Source organism: Lissotriton vulgaris, chromosome 2_1 (genome assembly GCF_964263255.1).
Source record: "Lissotriton vulgaris chromosome 2_1, aLisVul1.2, whole genome shotgun sequence".
Taxonomy (NCBI): domain Eukaryota; kingdom Metazoa; phylum Chordata; class Amphibia; order Caudata; family Salamandridae; genus Lissotriton; species Lissotriton vulgaris.
In genome coordinates, this window is record NC_141687.1 from 1,398,121,976 (window position 1) to 1,398,141,270 (window position 19,295).

The 19,295-nt window shown below is 41.9% G+C and overlaps 1 protein-coding gene across 2 annotated transcripts in view; it reads left to right on the forward strand.

Moving 5' to 3' along the window:
- The window catches only part of LOC147732647 (uncharacterized), a 583,719-nt gene that overhangs the window by 365,493 nt on the left and 198,931 nt on the right, over nt 1-19,295 (forward strand). For both annotated transcript variants that reach the window (XM_086957159.1, XM_086957160.1), the window contains exon 7: nt 9,554-9,646. In XM_086957159.1, the coding sequence (XP_086813285.1) occupies nt 9,554-9,646 (93 nt within the window). The remainder of the gene's footprint in view (nt 1-9,553; nt 9,647-19,295) is intronic.

The following is a 19,295-nucleotide window of genomic DNA, read 5'->3' on the forward strand; positions in this document are numbered from 1 at the left end:
CGCTGCGCCATATCGCCAAGGTGGTGGGTCTTCTCTCGTCCTCCATCCAGGCGATTTTCCCAGGCCCACTGCACTACAGGGCTCTTCAACGCCTGAAGGCGCAACATCTGCGCCGTGGGATGAGTTACGATCGGTGGGTCCCCCTCACGGACGAAGTGAAGGAGGAGATGTCATGGTGGCTGTCTCACATGGAGGCATGGAATGGTCGGGCGATCTTCGGTTCGGCTCCGGACCTGATCATAGAGTCCGACGCCAGCAGGTCGGGCTGGGGCGCCCGGTGCGGGGATTTTTCCACCGGCGGCGCCTGGTCGTCAGAAGAACAACAATTGCATATCAATTGTTTGGAGCTCCTTCGCAGTTCGCTGTTGGACCAAAGATTCGGTCAGGGCTTGTGTCCTGTTGCGGATGGACAATATTTCGGCGGTTCGGTATGTGAACCATCTAGGGGGTCCTCGTTCCCGCGCCTTGGCGGACTTGGCGAAGGACTTCTGGGATTATTGCCTGTCTCGTCACATCGCGGTGACGGCGGAGTATCTGCCAGGCCAGTGCAATCAGGTAGCGGATTGGCACTCTCGGCATCTCAGGGACGCCAGCCAGTGGAAACTGGATCCGGAAGTCTTCCGGTGGCTACACTCCCTCTGGGGTCCCTTCTCGGTGGACCTCTTTGCGTCCCGTCTCGACCACCAGCTGCCGCGGTTTTACAGCTGGAGGCCGGACCCTCTAGCGGAGGCCACGGACGCGTTCTTACAGGATTGGAGTCGGGAACGACCGTTTGCGTTTCCCCCGTTCTCCATGCTCATGCGGACGGCGGCTCAAGTACGCCGCCAGGGTGCGGAGCCGGTGTTGGTTACGCCGCTCTGGAGGTCTCAAGTATGGTTTCCGGTTCTTCTGGAACTTTCTTGGGATTTTCCAATCCTACTCCCCCTGTTTCCTCTGCTCCTGACGAACCCGGATCAGGAACCGCATCCTCTCGTCATGCAGAACTCTCTCCGCCTCGTGGCGTGGAGGCTCTCAAGAGACGCTGGTCGCTCCCGGGCCTTTCGGGATCGGCTGAGCACTTGCTCTCCAAAGCATGGGCCGATAGTACGACGAAGCGTTACAGATCCGCTTGGCTTAAGTGGATGCGTTGGTGTTTACGAAGGGATCTGGATCCCATGGTCGCAGGCCTTGTTCCCGTGCTGAATTTCCTGGCGCATTTGGCCGACAAGGGTCTAGCGTATAGGACGATCAATGCTATTAGATCGGCGATTTCTGCTGGCCATGATAACATCGATGGCCATCCGGTAGGAGAACATCCTTTTGTGTGCCGGCTTCTGCGAGCTATCCGCCTCGCGCTGCCGCCGGAACCCAGGTACTCCGTCCTTTGGGACGTCAATTTGGTTCTAAATTTGTTCCTGTCGTGGCCGGCCAATTCCTATCTGTCTCTTAAAGAGCTGTCGGCGAAGTTAGCCATGTTGTTATGTTTGGTCTCTTGTAGACGCGCCTCTGACGTGCGCGCGCTGGATGTCTCTGCACGCGTTCTTTCCCCGGATGGGGTTACTTTTACCGTGGGCCGACGCACTAAGACGTCGTTGCGTTCCATTTCTTATCCAGCCTTTCTTGACACTCCTAAGTTGTGTGTCGTGCAATGCCTCAAAGCATATGAGGACCTGACCTTGGATCTGCGCCCTCCGGGCGAGCGTCAGTTGTTGATTGCCCTGCGGAAGCCACACAAAGCTGTCTCCTCCCCCACTATTGCTCGGTGGGTGCGGTGGGTCATGCAAGAAGCGGGCATCAATACTTCTCTCTTTGGAGCACACTCCGCCAGGGGGGCCATGGCCTCTAAGGCATTCTCGGTGGGTGCTCGTCTGGAGGACCTAATGCGAGCGGCGGATTGGTCCTCGGATTCCACCTTCAAGAGGTTTTATTTTAAGCCGGTGGTGGATTTGGCCCAGTTGGTGGTAAGTAAGCTTTAAACTAGCATAATCTGAAGCCTCCGGTCCTGACATAGAATCGAAATTTGCCTAGCTTACGTAACGGTAAGTTTCAATTCTATTAAGGACACGGAGGCGAGGATTATCCCACCCAGACTACAGTGGTGTCTCTACTCACACGTATGGCGGTAAGTAAAGCGTTTTCCTTTACATTGTCAGTACTGTATTAATCACTGAATGCTCCTCGCCTTGTTGTCGCATTCCTGGACCACCTCGCTGATGCTGTTCATTTTTCGACAGGCAACGACGGTGCTAAACAGGACCAATGAGGTTCAAGCGTGATCTGCGCGAAGAAAGAGGAGGAAGATGATGAGAAGTCCGATTATATAGTGATGATGGACAGTGTGGAAGGACTATGGACTATTGTTATGCAAAGAGACTCTTGGGAGTTGTTGTTTGATTTTTGAACATTACGTCAATGCTTTATGTTTAAAGCATTTTTTGTTCTTATTATATCTTTTCCTAAGCTGCTGTGGAGTCTTTATGTTAATAAAGCGAAGGAAGATATAGCATAATCCTCGCCTCCGTGTCCTTAATAGAATTGAAACTTACCGTTACGTAAGCTAGGCAAATTTCGATTCTTGTGATAAATTATCACAAGGGCATGTCCCAAGGCTCCTGGACCAATTGTTTTTTGTAGGAAAAGGTACCAAGTAATAAAATAAGTCAAACCTAAGCCTAGTTAAAATAAAGCGTTCAAAGCCCACAATACACAATGATGGATACAGTTGAATAGTGTAACACACCAGAGACAGCTGGTGTTTACTGACTGTTTGTTTAGAAAGTTCAACCGAACACCTTAACATTTCATAGTGGTTCATGCACAGACCTTTAAGTTCTTTCCTACTCAGACCACCTAATAATTCAGGATTATTATATAGTTCTGGCCTATGCAGGTCAATAAATGTCTTCCTAACATACTCAAGCCAAGGAATATGTTTGGCGTTGTCCAATACCATCACATCCTTTAAGATTTCTCTACTAAGGGATAACGCGTCTTCGGTCCAGACTCTCTGCCAGAGTAAGATTGGTTGTACTTTTATGAGATCAGAAATAAAATCCATTCCTAATTCAGAATGACAATTAAAAACTGCAGTACCCTGAGGAAGTGCTAACAAATATCTTTAAAAAACCGTTTTCTGCTATCTGGATGGGTGAAGTGTTTTGGAAGCCCCAGATTCCTGCCCCGTAGAGAGCTATGCTTCTGCATTTTGCTTTGTATATATTTAAAAGAATTTCTGGGGGTCTTTTCCCTAATTTGGTGGCGAAGTTCATTAGTGCAGCAATGGAACGTTTAAACAGAAGAGTTCTGTTCTTGATGGCCGCACACCAAGAGCCAGAGCCATCAATTAGCACCCCCAAATATGAGAAACTTTTAGTATGTTTTAGTGAAAGGCCGTCAACTTTTGAAGCCTTACATTTTGTTCTGGCTTTCCCACACCTCATCACAAAAGATTTTTTAGCATTTATTTTTAGGCCCCTTGTCTCCATGAACTCTACATACTTTGTTAACGCCTTTTGGGCACCTACCTTGGTTCTGGCCATTAGTAGTACATTGTTTGTAGACAAATCGCCCCACCAGTGCAGGCCCCCCTACGGCAAAGCGTAGCGCTGGATAAGCCGGGCTAGAAACAGACCAGGGTCGCTGAAAGCACCGTGAGAAAGCGGGACCCGGCGGTGGGATGGCGCCCTGGTTACCCCCACCGGCACCTCCTCATTGCTGCTGAAGCACTTTGGCGCTTTACTGTACTGCCCCCTGCCTCGGTTCCTGCAGTTATTTGTTACGGGAAGCTGTTAATTCTGGTTGACCAGGCAAAAGGGATGATCACCAGACCATGTCAGGTTTTCTGTCGATTTTCTTTAGTTCATTGTTTAATGATCCCTCCCCTTAATTTTTATTCAAAAATCTTTATTCCCACCCGTATTCACAATTTTTATCATCACAAAGTATACATTTGGTATATTTCTCTTCCTTTTCGCAGGATATCAGGATGGTTCCCAGGGTATGTTGCTGATTGTTTTCCTGGATGGCGTTTAAGGATGACAGTGAGGCTTCTGGCTCACTTATACTGCGTATGTGTAACGGGTCACGTGGGAAATAGGCCACGGTCTCTCTCAGGAGGCCCAAATGCGAACTAATAGGAAAGTCAAGAACATGTATATTAGTTTCAAACATAAAATGATTTCACTGTATAGCACCTATCTCTACTATAATCCCGTTTACTTATAAATGCTCTCCCCATATTAGCAATCAGTAAAGTAGTGACTTTTAGTTTCAGCAAGGCAGATGCTTTGCATGTGATTTTTCAGGCCGCCATTTTGGAGGTGTCTGTGCAAGTGCAGCAAATTTCCCTCCAAGCAAAAATACGTCATCACTACGTAGACATAGTTGACGCATGCGCAATGCATTTTTCCACGTTAGCCACCATTTTAGTTTTCACTTGAGTTACTGGTTAGTAAAACACGTAGGGAAGCCTCTCTTTATTCTTGATATTTGAGATGTGGTGCAAATGACTTACACAATACATTAATTAGTATGACGTTATGAGTTATTATGAGAGGATTGCCTTTAAACAAGTCTCTTTTCTTCGAGTCCTTGCTCCATCAGTAGAGAGAGTGAAAGAGGTTTTAGACAGAGGTATGCTTGAGTGAAAGGGATGGTTAGAGAAGAATGGGCATGAAAAAAGGAATATGAAAGGGAGTGGGAACAGAGGGCGGGTAATACTGTCACACATTTCCTTGACCTCTCAAGCATGACAATAGTTAGAGATTTCTCAAATCTATCACTTTGTATTAGGCGTGCAAGAAAACATTACTAGCTGATGCCCGATTTTACTTTTAATTATTAATAATAATAATAGTAATAATAATAATAATAATCCACATTTGTAAAGCGCAAACAATCACCCGTAATGGTCTCTAGGCGCTGGGGGCCGTCGGGAAGATTAAGCAAGCTATTGCCCAGAATCACATGGTGCTGGGCTAATCTGCCACCGGAGCCATGGATCGAACCGTGATCCCCAGTTTCCAGCGGCAGTCGCCCTGGCCGCTGCGCTACACCTCTCCCATTAAGAATGCACTCTGAACGTTTTGTGTTTTTTAAAAAATTAACCTTGCGGGGTTTGCATATACCTGTTTTGGTTTCAGTATTGCTGGCCTGCAAGTACAACAAAAGAGGTGGCAATTTGTACCAAAAGTAGATGAAATAGGAATATGTTATTTTGATGTTTTCACGGACTACCTTGTAAATTATCCAGATGTCGCATGCTTCTTTGCAATAAGCTTGAAACGCGAGTATAGGAAGAGCAGATTCACTGATAGAATACTGTTGTTAAAAATATCGATGTTCAAAATATCTGATTTAAATATATATATATATATATATAAAACAAAATAATATATATAAAATATATAAAATATTAATTTTAACAAAAGAAATTAAATATAATAATTTTTACAAAATATTACAACAAAACTCAATTTTTAAAAAACGCAGACATAATGCATACATATAAATATTTACTTTCAATTAACTAATAAAATATTATCTTCAATTTATTTCAACACTTTAAAATTATATTAAAAACATATATAAATAAATGATTTAAAATATAAAAAAGCATTCTAGAGTAAATTAAAACATTAAACTATGAAAAAATGTTTAAACCTAAATTGCCCAATGCAATTAGAGCAACAATAAGAAAAGTGTTGGATAGGAAAATAATTAAATTTACTATTTGCACTCCAAAGAGTGCAACAGTAGGGAAAGTGTTGAATAGCCAAAAGTACTATTCCCACTCCAGTGACAGCATCAGTAGGAAAAGTGTTGGATAGCAGAGGGTAACAAATAAGTATTCCCACTCCAGTGAGTGCAACAGTAGGGAAAGTGTTGGGTAGTGAAGGGGTAAAAATATTACTATTCCCTCTCCAGTGAATGCAACAGAAGTGAAAGTGTTGGATACTGGGGATAATATAAACAAAATTTCAAGAATAAATACATATTAAACATGTAAAAAGAGCACATATAATATTAATTACATATAACAAAAACCTGCATGTATTATATAAAATAAAATACTAAATCCATGTATGTACTTATTTTATTTCCGACCTTATAACCCCACACCAAAAATAAAACACTTCAACATTTTTAATGACATTTATTTACATGATTAACTTAATAATTAATTAAACAAATATTATTAATAAAAATCTAAAAAACATTGACTACACACACTTTAACACTATAATATCCACAATGCACACCAAAATGAAACTATAAAATAACAAAACACAATTAAAAACTATTACTATTCACAACTAATAATGAAATTATTAAAATGTATTTAATACCCACCCGCTACCCCTTTAAAAGTAAAAACACCCACAAAAATAAACAATTAGCCAAAATAAATATCAAATAATAAACATTATCCATATATTAAACACAAATTACTTCCTACCCTTTACTTCTATAAACACCACAACACACCTAAAATTAATCACACAATTACCATAATTAATTACAAATAAATTAATTAAAATTAACAACCAATTATTAATTCATAAATTAAAAGTACATTACTTCCCACCCTCTATACCTATAAACACCACAACACACACCTAAACTTAATGACAAAATTACCAAAATGAATAACCAATTATTAAAAACGAATAACCCAATTATTCGTTCATCAATTAAAAATAAATTACTTCCCACCCTGTACACCTTTAAAACCCACAACACTCACCTAAAATTAATTTTACAATTACCAAAATTGATCACAAAGGAATTAATTAAAATTAATTATTAACCAATTATTATTTAATTAAAATAATTACTTCCTACCCTTTACACCTATAAACACCACAACACACACCAACAATTAATTACGCAAGTACCATAATTAAATATTCATTAATTAAACAACCAATTATTAATTAATAATACATTACTTTACTCAATTAACACTTTAACATCTCAATTAAACAAATACTAATAAATACAAATTAATCTATAAATGTAATATTGTTAAATTACTTCCCACCCTATTCACCTATAAACCCACAACCCGCTACGGAACTAAAAATGCAAAATTGTAATATTTTTTTTTATACATTTAATATGATTAAATTACTTCCCCCCCTATTCTTCTATAAACCCACAACCAGCTACAGAACTAAAAGCGCAAAATTCAAATAAAAAAAAGTAATTACTAAAAATGTAACACATATTAAAAATACAAACAATTCTTATACAAAAAATGACATGCATATAAAGCATATACTAAAATACATGACAATAATAAACAATATTTTTACCAACAATATTTTTGCAAATGATATTAAACACTTCAATACTTTTAAAATCGATATTACTTACCTTAAGTCGATATTCTTGACCACGATATTCTTGCTGTCGATATTTCTGACCCACTATATTAATGACTCGATGTTTGTGCAACTCGATATTTTGTACTTTATATTCTGTCTCTGCACCGGAAGAGCCTAATCAAGGGGTTCATTAGCCGGGTACAACTGCTGCAAATGTGGTAAATGAAGTGTTGATGAGGAGTATGAAGCCCGAACAAATAAACTAAAGTTATTTTATATCACAGCATACCAAATCGAAACCTAGGGGCCTACTACTAAAGTCCGCCCGCCACCCTAGTGGTAACGGGACAGCCCGCCTGCCATGCGGCGGTCCCGCCACCCCAATTATGATGCGACTGCCACTGCGGTGTTAGCATCTGGTATTGTAACATTGCGGCTGGTGCTGCTGGCAGCAGCTTCCGCCATAATGGTAGAATGCCATATTGTGCATTTCCATGCACAATGTGGCAGGCACCGTGCGGTGTCTGCCACCTTGTGCATGGACATGCAGGGAGGTACCATGGGTACCTCCCAAGTGCACCTCCCAACCCCAAGGGCCGGCAAAGGGCCCCCCAAGCAAATCCCCGCCAGCCTTTCCATGGCGGCATGGCTGCCATGGAAAGGCATTTAAAACCCAGCATCATATTTTGCTGCGGTTGTCTGTCCTCTTGCACCGTCTCCCTAGCGACGAAGGAGATGCATGGCTCTTGCTTCTCCAGGCGGGTCTCAGCAGCGCTGAGTACTGCGGCGCTGCTGACTAGTGCCCCCGAGCTTGTTTTGCTTTTTGAGTTTTGGGGAGGAGTGTGCACTCCTGTTCCCCGCTGCTGCCTCCACCTCCCCGGAGCTGTTGCCTGGTGCCCGAATCTAACTTTCCCCTGTCTTTGCGGCACTCTGAATGGCGATGCTGCTGCCCCTGGAGCCCTGGATGTGTGTACGTCGACGATCCGCTTTGTGATTGGCGGTGTCCTGCCCTCCTCCCTCCATGCTCATATGGCTACCTCCCCCATCCGATCCTGCGTGAAGCCTTCGAGTCTGCTGCTTTGTGGTTTTCTTGTTGGATTTTTGTGTGTTCCGCCGTTTTGGGTTGATGTTGTCGGTTCCCATGGCCTGGGTCTTCCATTTTGGCGGTTTCGACGTATCCTCATTGTCGTTAGACTGCTCCTTCTTCTCCCGTCTGTTCTTTTCCTCACGTTCCCCCCACTTTGGTCTCCTACTCCCCTTTTATCTTACACTGTTACCGATTCACGGGATGTTTATGATTGCTGGTCCCCAACCGGTTTGTATGTCTTTTACTGTGACTGTTTTGTAAGTACTTTCCCTCTTGCCAGTCTGCCTTACCCGGTTATGCATCCCTTATCCCTTTTTACCATTCCCCTACCTTCCATGCCCCATTTGACATGTGTCTTGGCTATGCTATGCTCTAATAACCCATGTTACTGTGTATTCACTGTTTTTCTCCTATGTTATACTTGGCTCCTGTAACTGATGTAATTTTGTAACTTGTAACTCGCTGATCCTCATGTAAAGCTCTCTGATACTTCCGGGTCTAGCCCGCGCCACATAAAACTCCGCAAATAAATAAACAAATAGATACAGCTTTTCTCGAAGAGACAGCGCATGTGCTGCATAGGCTAAACGTAAAAGTGAAATAGGTTGCAGAGATTACCTGCCAACCCTATGCACTCAACAGTGTGAAGCAAAACCGCAAGAAAGACACATCTTTTAGAGAAGATGCGGTTTTCTATAAATAGAAATATAACGGAAATCGCCTGTACACTCTTGAAGAATCGTTGGCTCCACATGAGTGTCCAATGGTAAGACAATTACCACAGATGTCCATAAAAGAGGGTGTCTGTGACTATCAATGAAAAAGCCCAAGCCTTTCTGTTTTTAACAGTAGAGTGGGCTACACACACCTGCTCTGTTAAGTCTGCAGCACCACGGACCTGTACACAGTGTTTTAAGGTGCAATTGTGTAGGTAGCAGTACCAGTGTTGGCTTATGGGCACTTAACGCCTGTGCATGTGAGCTTCTCAAAAGCAACTTCTGATTGACCTATCAAATCAAGAGCTTCAAACCATGTCACCCCTAACACCAGAGAAACAGTTATTTCCCACTGAGAACATACTATAAAATAATATATATTTGGATGTTGTACGTAAACACACACACATATATTAGAATAACATTTTCTTTTTTCCCATCAGTTGTTAATCAATTTCATATAAAAGAAGAGCAAGACACCTCTTCCATGGACCATCAGAACAGTGAGCCGGTAATGGACATCAATTGCTCAGTTGGTGAGTAAAATGAGCCATAATACATTGAAAAGTTAATTTGATGTTGAGTAATTCAGCAATAGCTGTCTTTTATTTACGTTGGTTGGTGGGGTAGCTGAAATGTTACAAACAACCACAATGCTCTATGACTGCTTTGTCCTTCTCCCATCTCCGCCACACATTCCATTTGTTGATTTTTGATGCCTGCTTTAATCTTTTTAGTGACATAAAAACCATGGATTGCCTACATTTTTCCCGCAGGTATTAGGAACTTAGCTTCACAAACTCAGTTGATGAGGTTGCACTTGTTTTTATCCATTATTGTGATGGACCCGTCCTCATCCCTTCACTATCTAGGTACTTTGGTTATCCCATTGATCCAACTGTTTTTAAGCATTGGCATTGAAGTGCCAGGGACTCGGTGGTACATTCAATAAAATACATCACTTCCATTTTCGTACTAATGACAATAGTGATATTAATAATTTGCAATGTATAGAACATCCAACAAACAAACTATCCGTCATCAACTCAGCAGGTATTGAATATTTGAAGACATCTGCCACATTCCTCCAGTAAACAAAGGATTTAAATTTATAGGTGACAATCTGATAACACTATAAAAAGTTATGCCTATTTTCTTGAATAAACAACCAGGCAAAACGTACATTATTACACAACATCACATAAATATACATATAGACAAACTCTGGAACACATCTGGGCTGAGAAGTAAAAGCTCCGTACTTATGGAAGGAACTCGAATACAGCTGTTTTGCAGTCTGCATATTCATTGTCCTGGTTTACTCCTGCCAGAAAAGAGATTCAATTCAAATGCTCGCTTTGTGCGTCCATTGGTGGTGTTAACTGTCTCACCTTTTGGGATTGCAACTTTGTCATAAGTGTAATCTGGCATACACAGGATACTGATACTGGACAAACACTGGTCCGCCTTTCTATTCTCAGAAGTGAACACCTTTTCCTCAAACATCAGTTATCTATAGGTAATACCCCAACATGAAGTCCATGACATGCTTATCACAATATAGAAGACTGCAGAATCCATGCTGAAATCTTCGGGATATATATACATATATATGTATTATCTACTGGCGGTCGCCAGTAGGTAGTTATTATTAGGACCTAGTTTCCTTAGGAAATCCACAAGATTCTATTTGGAATAACTTTGGCGCCGGTTGACGAATCTTCGCGAAATTCTCAAAGAAGATGGGGCGCTCCGCTCCTTCCCTGAAAGTTTCGGGTGATTTGTGAAGGGGGGCCGAGAAAAAAGGGGGTCCCAAAACGTGTTTTCCCCATGCAGTTTTCCATGGGGACCTTCAGACACGGCTACAGCCCGAACTGCTTAACGGAATTACACCAAATTTGGCAAAAAGGTAGAGTTTGGTTCGCAGATCACGCTTTTTGTTAAATGGTGTAAATCCGTTCAGTAGTTCCTGAGAAAATCAAAAGTAAAATCATAGATATATCTATAGACGAAGTACGCCACGCGTACCTTCCCGAGCACAAGCTTTATGCTAATTGACTGTCAACACTGCAAACCAGGAAGTGTTGGCAGCCATCTTGTGCCTCGGTAGAACCGAGGCACAAGAAAACAGAAAAAGAAACTAAAAAAATGCGAAAAGGGGGCAGGGTAGAAACACCCTAACCCCCTAGGCCTGCTTAGGGGTTCCAACAAGGACCCAAGAAAGAAATAGTTCCCTTGAGAAAAATACGGTAAAAGCTAAAACATAGCCTCGAAGTACACTCTATAGTCAAAACTAATACAATCACAAAAGTATAAAATACAGCAAATTTATTGTGCAACTGAGAATAAAAACAAATCATTTCATACCTATACGTATCATGGTTACCTAATCAAGTGGTTAAAAAGGACATACAAATAATAACACAGTCTATTGTGACATGCACAATTGAAGAGACAGACAAAAAGTGTAAAACACAAAACTTGTAAAATACAGTTGGTACATTTAAAGCTGTCGAATATTCACACCTATGTATCACCACAATTAATTTTGAATATAAACATAGGAGGGGAAGGCTTAAATTGTACAAAAAATTGACGTTGACGCGTTTCGGTGGTTCGGAATGAGAATGGAGTCCACCTTTATCAAGACATTTCTTTGTTGTCTGTCGTACTGAAGGGTCTGTACAGTTACCCTGCTATCGCAAGGACTTGCCGGACGTCTCACAAGTTTGTATGGGAAGTAGGGGAACTATCCTTTTTTATTCTTATTGATAGAAATCCTGGCAAAATCTGCTGTTGCAGGCGCTCGCTGTATTTTGGCGGCCAATTTTACCAAATGGTAGCGCGTCAAGAGAGGTCCATACGAAACACTGCAAGCCCCCCCACACGCCCTGGGGACCGCCACCTTCCCGGAGCACTACATTTTGAAATTGGGGGGTCCGTGACGGACCCCCCAGCCCCGGGGACCACCACCCCTGGAGCTTTTAACTGTTGGGAGGGGGGCCGCGCGGCCCCCTCCTGGAGCCTTGTGGTGGCCCTGGGGACTGCCACTCCCCAGGGCCGATTGCACCACTCTGCAAACGCGCCCCCTGGCATGTTTGCAGAGGGGGAACTAATTCCCCTTGAATACTGAGGGTCCATGGGGGCCAACTAGCCCACCAGGAACCTCCAGTATGCACCAGGGGGCTGCGCTGCAGAGACGTGTAAAGAGGCCACGCCCCTTTTTATACCTCTCTGCAACGCAGCCCCTTGGCGCATACTGGAGGTTCCTGGTGGGCTAGTTGGCCCCCAGGGACTACCAGTATTCAAGGGGATTTAATCCCCCAACTTAGAACACGCCGCAGGGCGCATTTGCACAGTGGTGGAGGTAAGGGGAGGGGCTTGAGGTGATGTGTGTGAAGGCACGCCCTGTGGCACGTTTTAAGTTGGGTAATTAATTCCTCTTCAATCCAGAGGTTCCCTAGGGGCCAACTAGCCCACTAGGTACCTCCAGTAAGCATCACGGAGCTGCGTTGCAGAGTGTTGTAAAAAAAAGGGGCGTGGCCTCTAAACACCTCTCTGCAACGTAGTTCCCTGGCGCATACTGGAGGTACCTGGTGGGCTAGTTGGCCCACAGGGGACCTCAGGAATGAAGAGGAATTAATTTGCTAACTTAAAACGTGCCACAGGGCATGTTTGCAGACATGTCACCTCAGGCCACGCCCCCTTCCTTCATCAGTGTGCAAAGGCGCCCCGTGGTGCGTTTACAGTTGGGGAATTAATTCTCTTTCAATACTGAGGGTCCCTGAGGGCCAAATAGCCCAACAGGTATCTCCAGTATGCGCCAGGGAGCTGCGTTGCAGACAAGTGTTCAGAGGCCACGCCCCTTTTTATACCTCTCTGCAACGCAGCTCTGTGGTGCTTACTGGAGGTACCTAGTGGGCTAGTTTGACCCTAGGGATCCTCAGGATTAAAGGGGACTTAATCTTTCAACTTATAAAGGTGACAGGGCGCGTTTAGACAGTGGTGAAGGGAGGGGGCGGGGCCTGATGTGATGTGTGCAAACACGCCCTGTGGCGCATTTTGAGCTCGGGAAAAAATTCAACTTCAAACCTGAGGGACCAAGTAGTCCACCAGGTGCTTCCAGGAAGCGCCACTGCGCTGCGTTGCAGAGAGGTGGTTCATGCTGTGCCCCTTTTTACATCTCTCTGCTACGCAGCTCTGTGGCGCTTACTGGATGTAATACGAATTCCAATTTACTCACCTGTTATCAGGTGAGACCTCAGTGCTACATCTTTAAGCCCAGTACTGATCCTCAAAAGTAATTCTTACCATACTTACCAGTAACTTGAAATTCCTTCCATAGGCTAACATTGACTGGTTTCACTTGGAAATGGTGGAGTTTTGGAACTTTAAAATATTTACCTAAAATCATCTGAACAACGAATTCCGATTTACTCACCTGTTATCAGGAGAGAACCCAGTGCTGCATTTTTTAGCCCAGCACTGATCCTGAAAAGTAATTCTAACCTAACTTACCAGTGAAATCGCCTGTATGACTTGAACACATTCTTTCAACTGTTTACAGGAGATGCACCAGTGCTGGTTCCAGGATCCCCCATTGAGTAAGAAAAAGTAATGATAACACTACTTTTCTGCTAAGTGAATTTCCTTCCATAGGTTAACATTGAGTGGTTTCACTTGGAAATTCTTCTAAGTGTGGAGTTTTTGAACTTTAAAAAATTCCTCTAAAATCAGCTGAACTACGAATTCTTTTTTACTCACCTGTTATCAGAAGAGACTTCAGTGCTGCATCTTTCAGCCCACTACTGATCCTGAAAAGTAATTCTAACCGTACTTACAGTAACTTGAATTTCCTTCCATAGGATATCATTGCCTGCTATATAAAATATATATAAATTTAAAAAAGTATAAAATAAAATAAACAAATATTACAATTTCAATATTTTTAAAAACATTTTTTTTCCATTTATATTAAAAATATGTAATGTAATTTAAAAAATAAAATATCTAAAAATAAATAGTTTAAAACAATGTAGTAAATCAGTATAAAAAAATATAATAATTAATACATTTAAACATTATCATTTACAAAACCTTTGAAATTCACTGTAAAAACCATAGGTTTCAGCCACGTTATAGTTAGGAATTAGCATTTAAAAAACCTTAGAAATTCACTGAAAAAACCATAGGTTTCACACATGTTATAGTTAGCTGGACATTTCACTCATACAAAACCATTGAAATTCCCCTGTTATAGTTAGTCCCGCTAACTATATCTCGCGCGCCCACAATGCACCGCTGATGACGTCACATATTACATCACTCATGACATGGTCAGTGACATCACTCATGACATCACTGATGACATCTCAAATTATAGTTAGCTGAACTAACTATAACAGGGGAATTTCAATGGTTTTGGATGAGTGAAATGTCCAGCTAACTATAACATGTGTGAAACCTATGTTTTTTTCAGTGAATATATATATATATATATATATATATATATATATATATATATATATATATATTAATACTCCAAATTTCTTTTACTTTGGCAAAAGACTGGACGGCACTCCACAACTCTCTTTCAAAACTCTTAGGGTTTATTCAAACAATCAAAACAGGACGCGTTTCGGCATCACGCCTTCCTCCACCAGACATTTCCGCAGTATAAGTGGACCATTCGTCTAATAACTGCGGGTCCGGATTTTCATATGCGGGCACCGTGTAAACACGGAGTCCGCGTGGAATACGTTTTACTGCCAGATACTTTTCAAGTGAGGTGGCCTCCCACCGTTTTCGTATTTCGCGTTCGTACAGTCTCTCTAACTGTGTGAATGAGGTCTTAAGTGGACTCTTGGTGCTGCCATTGGGTTTGATGGCTGCAGCTCCTGGTGCTGCATCGATGTCAAACAGTTCGTCTGCTGTGTTTCGTCGCTGATCCGAATACATTGTAACGGTACCCGATGTTCGGTTTAATGTTCAGTTTTGCAATTTTGCCTGGCTGGCGCGAGTCTTGGTAATTTGTGTTCGCGAGTTGAGCGCCTCAGCTGAGTACTTGCAGCTATCAATTAAACGATCAAAATTGTTCATCGCTGCAGTGTGTTATGCGAGGGAAATTAGAAACGGGACGGGTACGCCGTCAGACTTACCCGTCCGCGTTATCTCTCCTCGTTATGCCTCCGACTTGCAATGCTGTTCGCTTCTTTGGTGTGGTCTCAGCGGTGCACGGCGATGTCAGTTAAGCTCCGATTCCATCAAAAAACGCTATACTGCACTCCGGGACGGGTGCACGTCCGTGACGCGGTGATGGAAACCGCGGGTATTATTAACAATCCAAATTTCTTTTACTTTGGCAAAAGAATGGACTTCACTCCACTACTCTCTTTCAAAACTCTTAGGGTTTATTCAAACAATCAAAACAGGACACGTTTCGGCATCACGCCTTCGTCTGCTGCGACTGGCGCTAAGTTCATTGTCAATTTAAATAAAGTTGTGTATTGACGTCAATCTCATGTTAAATAAACACAAAAGAAAGACTAAGAAATAAGTATACATAGCGACCATCTTGTAGTGGTTAACATAAAACATGGATTGTATGGCCTTGTTGAACAAACAGACATTATATATATGTATAGTTATATTTAAGAGTAAACAATCATAGTGATATCTCTGGCAGCTGATATTTTTTAACGGTATCGCAAGTAATCGCGATTGCACGCGCCAACCAGAATGCTCGAATTGGCTGGACGGAACCTGAACAGAAAGTTGCAGCCACAATTTCATTGATCGTGAACGGTTCCCGGGCTGAACATTTCTGAAAAAGCTTACATAAGGGGTAAGAGTAGAGGGACACTGACCCCATGTTTGAGAAATTGGGGTGTTAGTGACACAACTTATGTGTCCAAAAAAGATTTTTATTTATCGTGCGCGATATTCGCGATGACGTTGTTGCTGTCAGTGCAGCCCCCCATGTTCCATTGCGGGTACATTGTGAGTATCGCAAAGGGATCGCAAAGATTGGTGGGAATATAAAAAAATAATCAGTGAATCATTAATAATCATTGTTATAGAGAGATTGAGATTTTGATAAATGTTTTTATAGAGTTAGTAATATAGTGTGTTATAGACTTTTATGGTTAGAATTAATTATATAGTTATCATTTCTTAATGTTTTGGTAGCTAATGAATTCCTGCTTTTGCTTTCTGCTCTTGAGACAGGGATCATCACGATCTCCCACCTCACTGCGAAAACCGAAAATAGCTTTTAGAGATGATTGTTCTAGAAATACACTAGAAAAACATGAGTTTGAAGTATACAGTAGTAAACCCGGAGTATGTAAAATACTGAAATGTGTGTGCATATTTGCGTTTTCACTTTATGGAAAAGGCGTGTTTGTCGCAGGTAACAGCGACGTTACGTCTCAAATAAGTGCAAAAACGGAAAATAGGTTTGCAATTGTTTATTTAAGAAACTTAGTATAAAAATATAATTTAATCATGCTTTGAAATAACTATGTATGTAGTAATATGTGTAGTGCAATGCTCAGAATGGATTTTTTTGCGTAATATTTTTGCATATGTTGGTGGTCATTGAATGTCTGCTTTTGTTTTCCGTTTTCGCCACATGTCCGCGAGATTCGCAATTACCAACGTCATCGCGATCTCTGGCGTCACTGCGAAAACAGAAAATAGTTTTAGAGATGGTTTTTATAGAAACTCGCAAAAAAACATGATTTTAGAGTATACTGTAAGAAAGCTCTAGTGTGTAAAATACTACAATATGTGTGGCTATATGTGTTTTACACTTTATGGGAAAGGCATTATTGTTGCGGTTAATGACATCAGAGTGACATCCCGATAAAATGCATAAACTGACAAAAGGTCTGAAAGATGATTCTTAAAGTAACTTAGTACAAAAAATATGAATTTAAACATGCTTTGAAAGGAGTATGTATAGTAATGTGTGTAATACAATGTTCAGAATGTATTTTTTTCATATTATTTTTGGATGTGTTGGTGGTCATTAAATGTCTGCTTTTGTTTCTGTGTTAGCGACGTGTTTGCGACCTCATAGCGGATATTGTCAAAAACCAAAAAAAATCTTTAGAAAAAAACTTCACAATAGTTTTGTACCAGGATGGCTCTGTCAACAGCTGTTGCGCTGGTTGTGTGTATGTGGCTGGTACACATAAGACCGGATCCAGAGTTTCAGGTTACTCACAGATGTTATAGTTAGAAATTAGCATTTAAAAACCTTCGAAATCCACTGAAAAAAAAGGTTACAGGGCTGTTATAGTTAAGAAATATAATTTTAAAAACCTTATAAATTCACTGAAAAAAATTCGAAGGTTACAAGGATGTTATAGTTAAGCTCAGATTTCACATGCACAAAACAAAAGAAATTAAGCAGTAATAGTTAGCTGAGCTAAATATAACGGGCCCCCCGCAATGCACTGCTTATGACCTCACATATTATATCACTCGTGGCATGGTCAGTGACATCACTGATGATTTCTCAAATGATATCACTGATGCCATCATCCACAGAATCTCTGACATACCCACTCACACCCCAATATATCCTTTCATACACCCACTCCAACTTCTACTCTAGCATTCTCAACACCATGGACACACCCATACCCTTATTTACACACCCACTCACTGATTCGTAGGTCTATACACACATCCACTTAGTTACCCATACAGCCACTCATACATCAACTCACTCACTAATACAACCTCTGATATAACCACTCATACACCCATACAACCACTGGCACAGTCAGTCACTCATAGAGCTACTCAAACACCTACTCACTCACCTATAGAGTCAATCATACAGGCATTTACTCACCTATAACGTTATATACACACCCACTCATTTATTCGTAGAGATACTAACACATACTCACTCACCTATACAGTCACTGACACAAGCACACACCCATACGGACTCTTGCAATCGCTCAGTCACATATACAGTCACTCATATACTCCAAAACTCACCTATACTGCCTTTCACATATGCAGTTACTCACCCATATGCCACTGACACATCCATTCAATCACTGACACAGCCATACACACACACACTCACGAATACAGACCCTTACACACACACTCACTAACCCATAGGGCCACTGACTCACCCAAGCACTCATCCATACAGGAAGTTACACCCCCCACCCACCCAGACATTGAGACAACCATACACGGTCTCAGACACCCAATCACTCACCCATACAGAAATTCACGTACCCACTCACGCACCTCTACAACTACTTAGACATCAACTGACAGACAGAGACAGACATTCCACACAAGTCACTCACCCATGCATTCACTGAGACACCGACTCACTCACTTATACAGTCAGTCATGCACCCACTGAATCATTCATACTGGCACTCATACACCCACTGATTCATCAGTACACCTTGGTATATATAAAACACTCACAGTCACTGGATGACGTCATGAGTAATGTCATTTGAGATGTCATCAGTGATGTCATGGACCATGTCATGAGTGATGTATTATATGAGGTCATAAGCAGTGCATTGCTTTGGTGCGAGTTGTAGTAAGGCCCAATCCAACATTATGTTGAATTACTCTAGTGCCGAGTTGCAATCCCTGAATTCTCTCACCCCACAAAGTTTTATATGTCCTTTTCACACCGCAGCATCTTCTGCCATTCATCAGTCCGGCACCCAGAATAATAATAATATATCCACACCGATCACTAGTATTATAGATACGAGTACTGCAGACATAAATGCAGCCCACAAATCACTAACAGGACTATATCGCAATGCACAGTCCATCCCTAAACACACATTAGAACTTTGGAGCCTTTTGGAGGCCGAAGATCCTGATATTTGTTTAATCACTGAAACATGGCTCCACAGCCACGCCTCTCCTGATGTCACTATAGCTATCCCCCCTCAATATCATCTAGTCAGATTAGACAGAGAAGTAGGTAGAGGTGGAGGCATCGCAGTTGCGACCAAGGATCCCCTCGAGATTATTACTGTAGAATCCTGCACCACTAAGATGTTGGAAATCTAAATTTGTAAGATCAGCAGTCCTGATTTAGCAACATGGAGAGGAGCCTTAGTCTATAGACCCCCAGGTCCAAAAGCAAAGTTTGTAAATCAATTATTTGAATTGGTT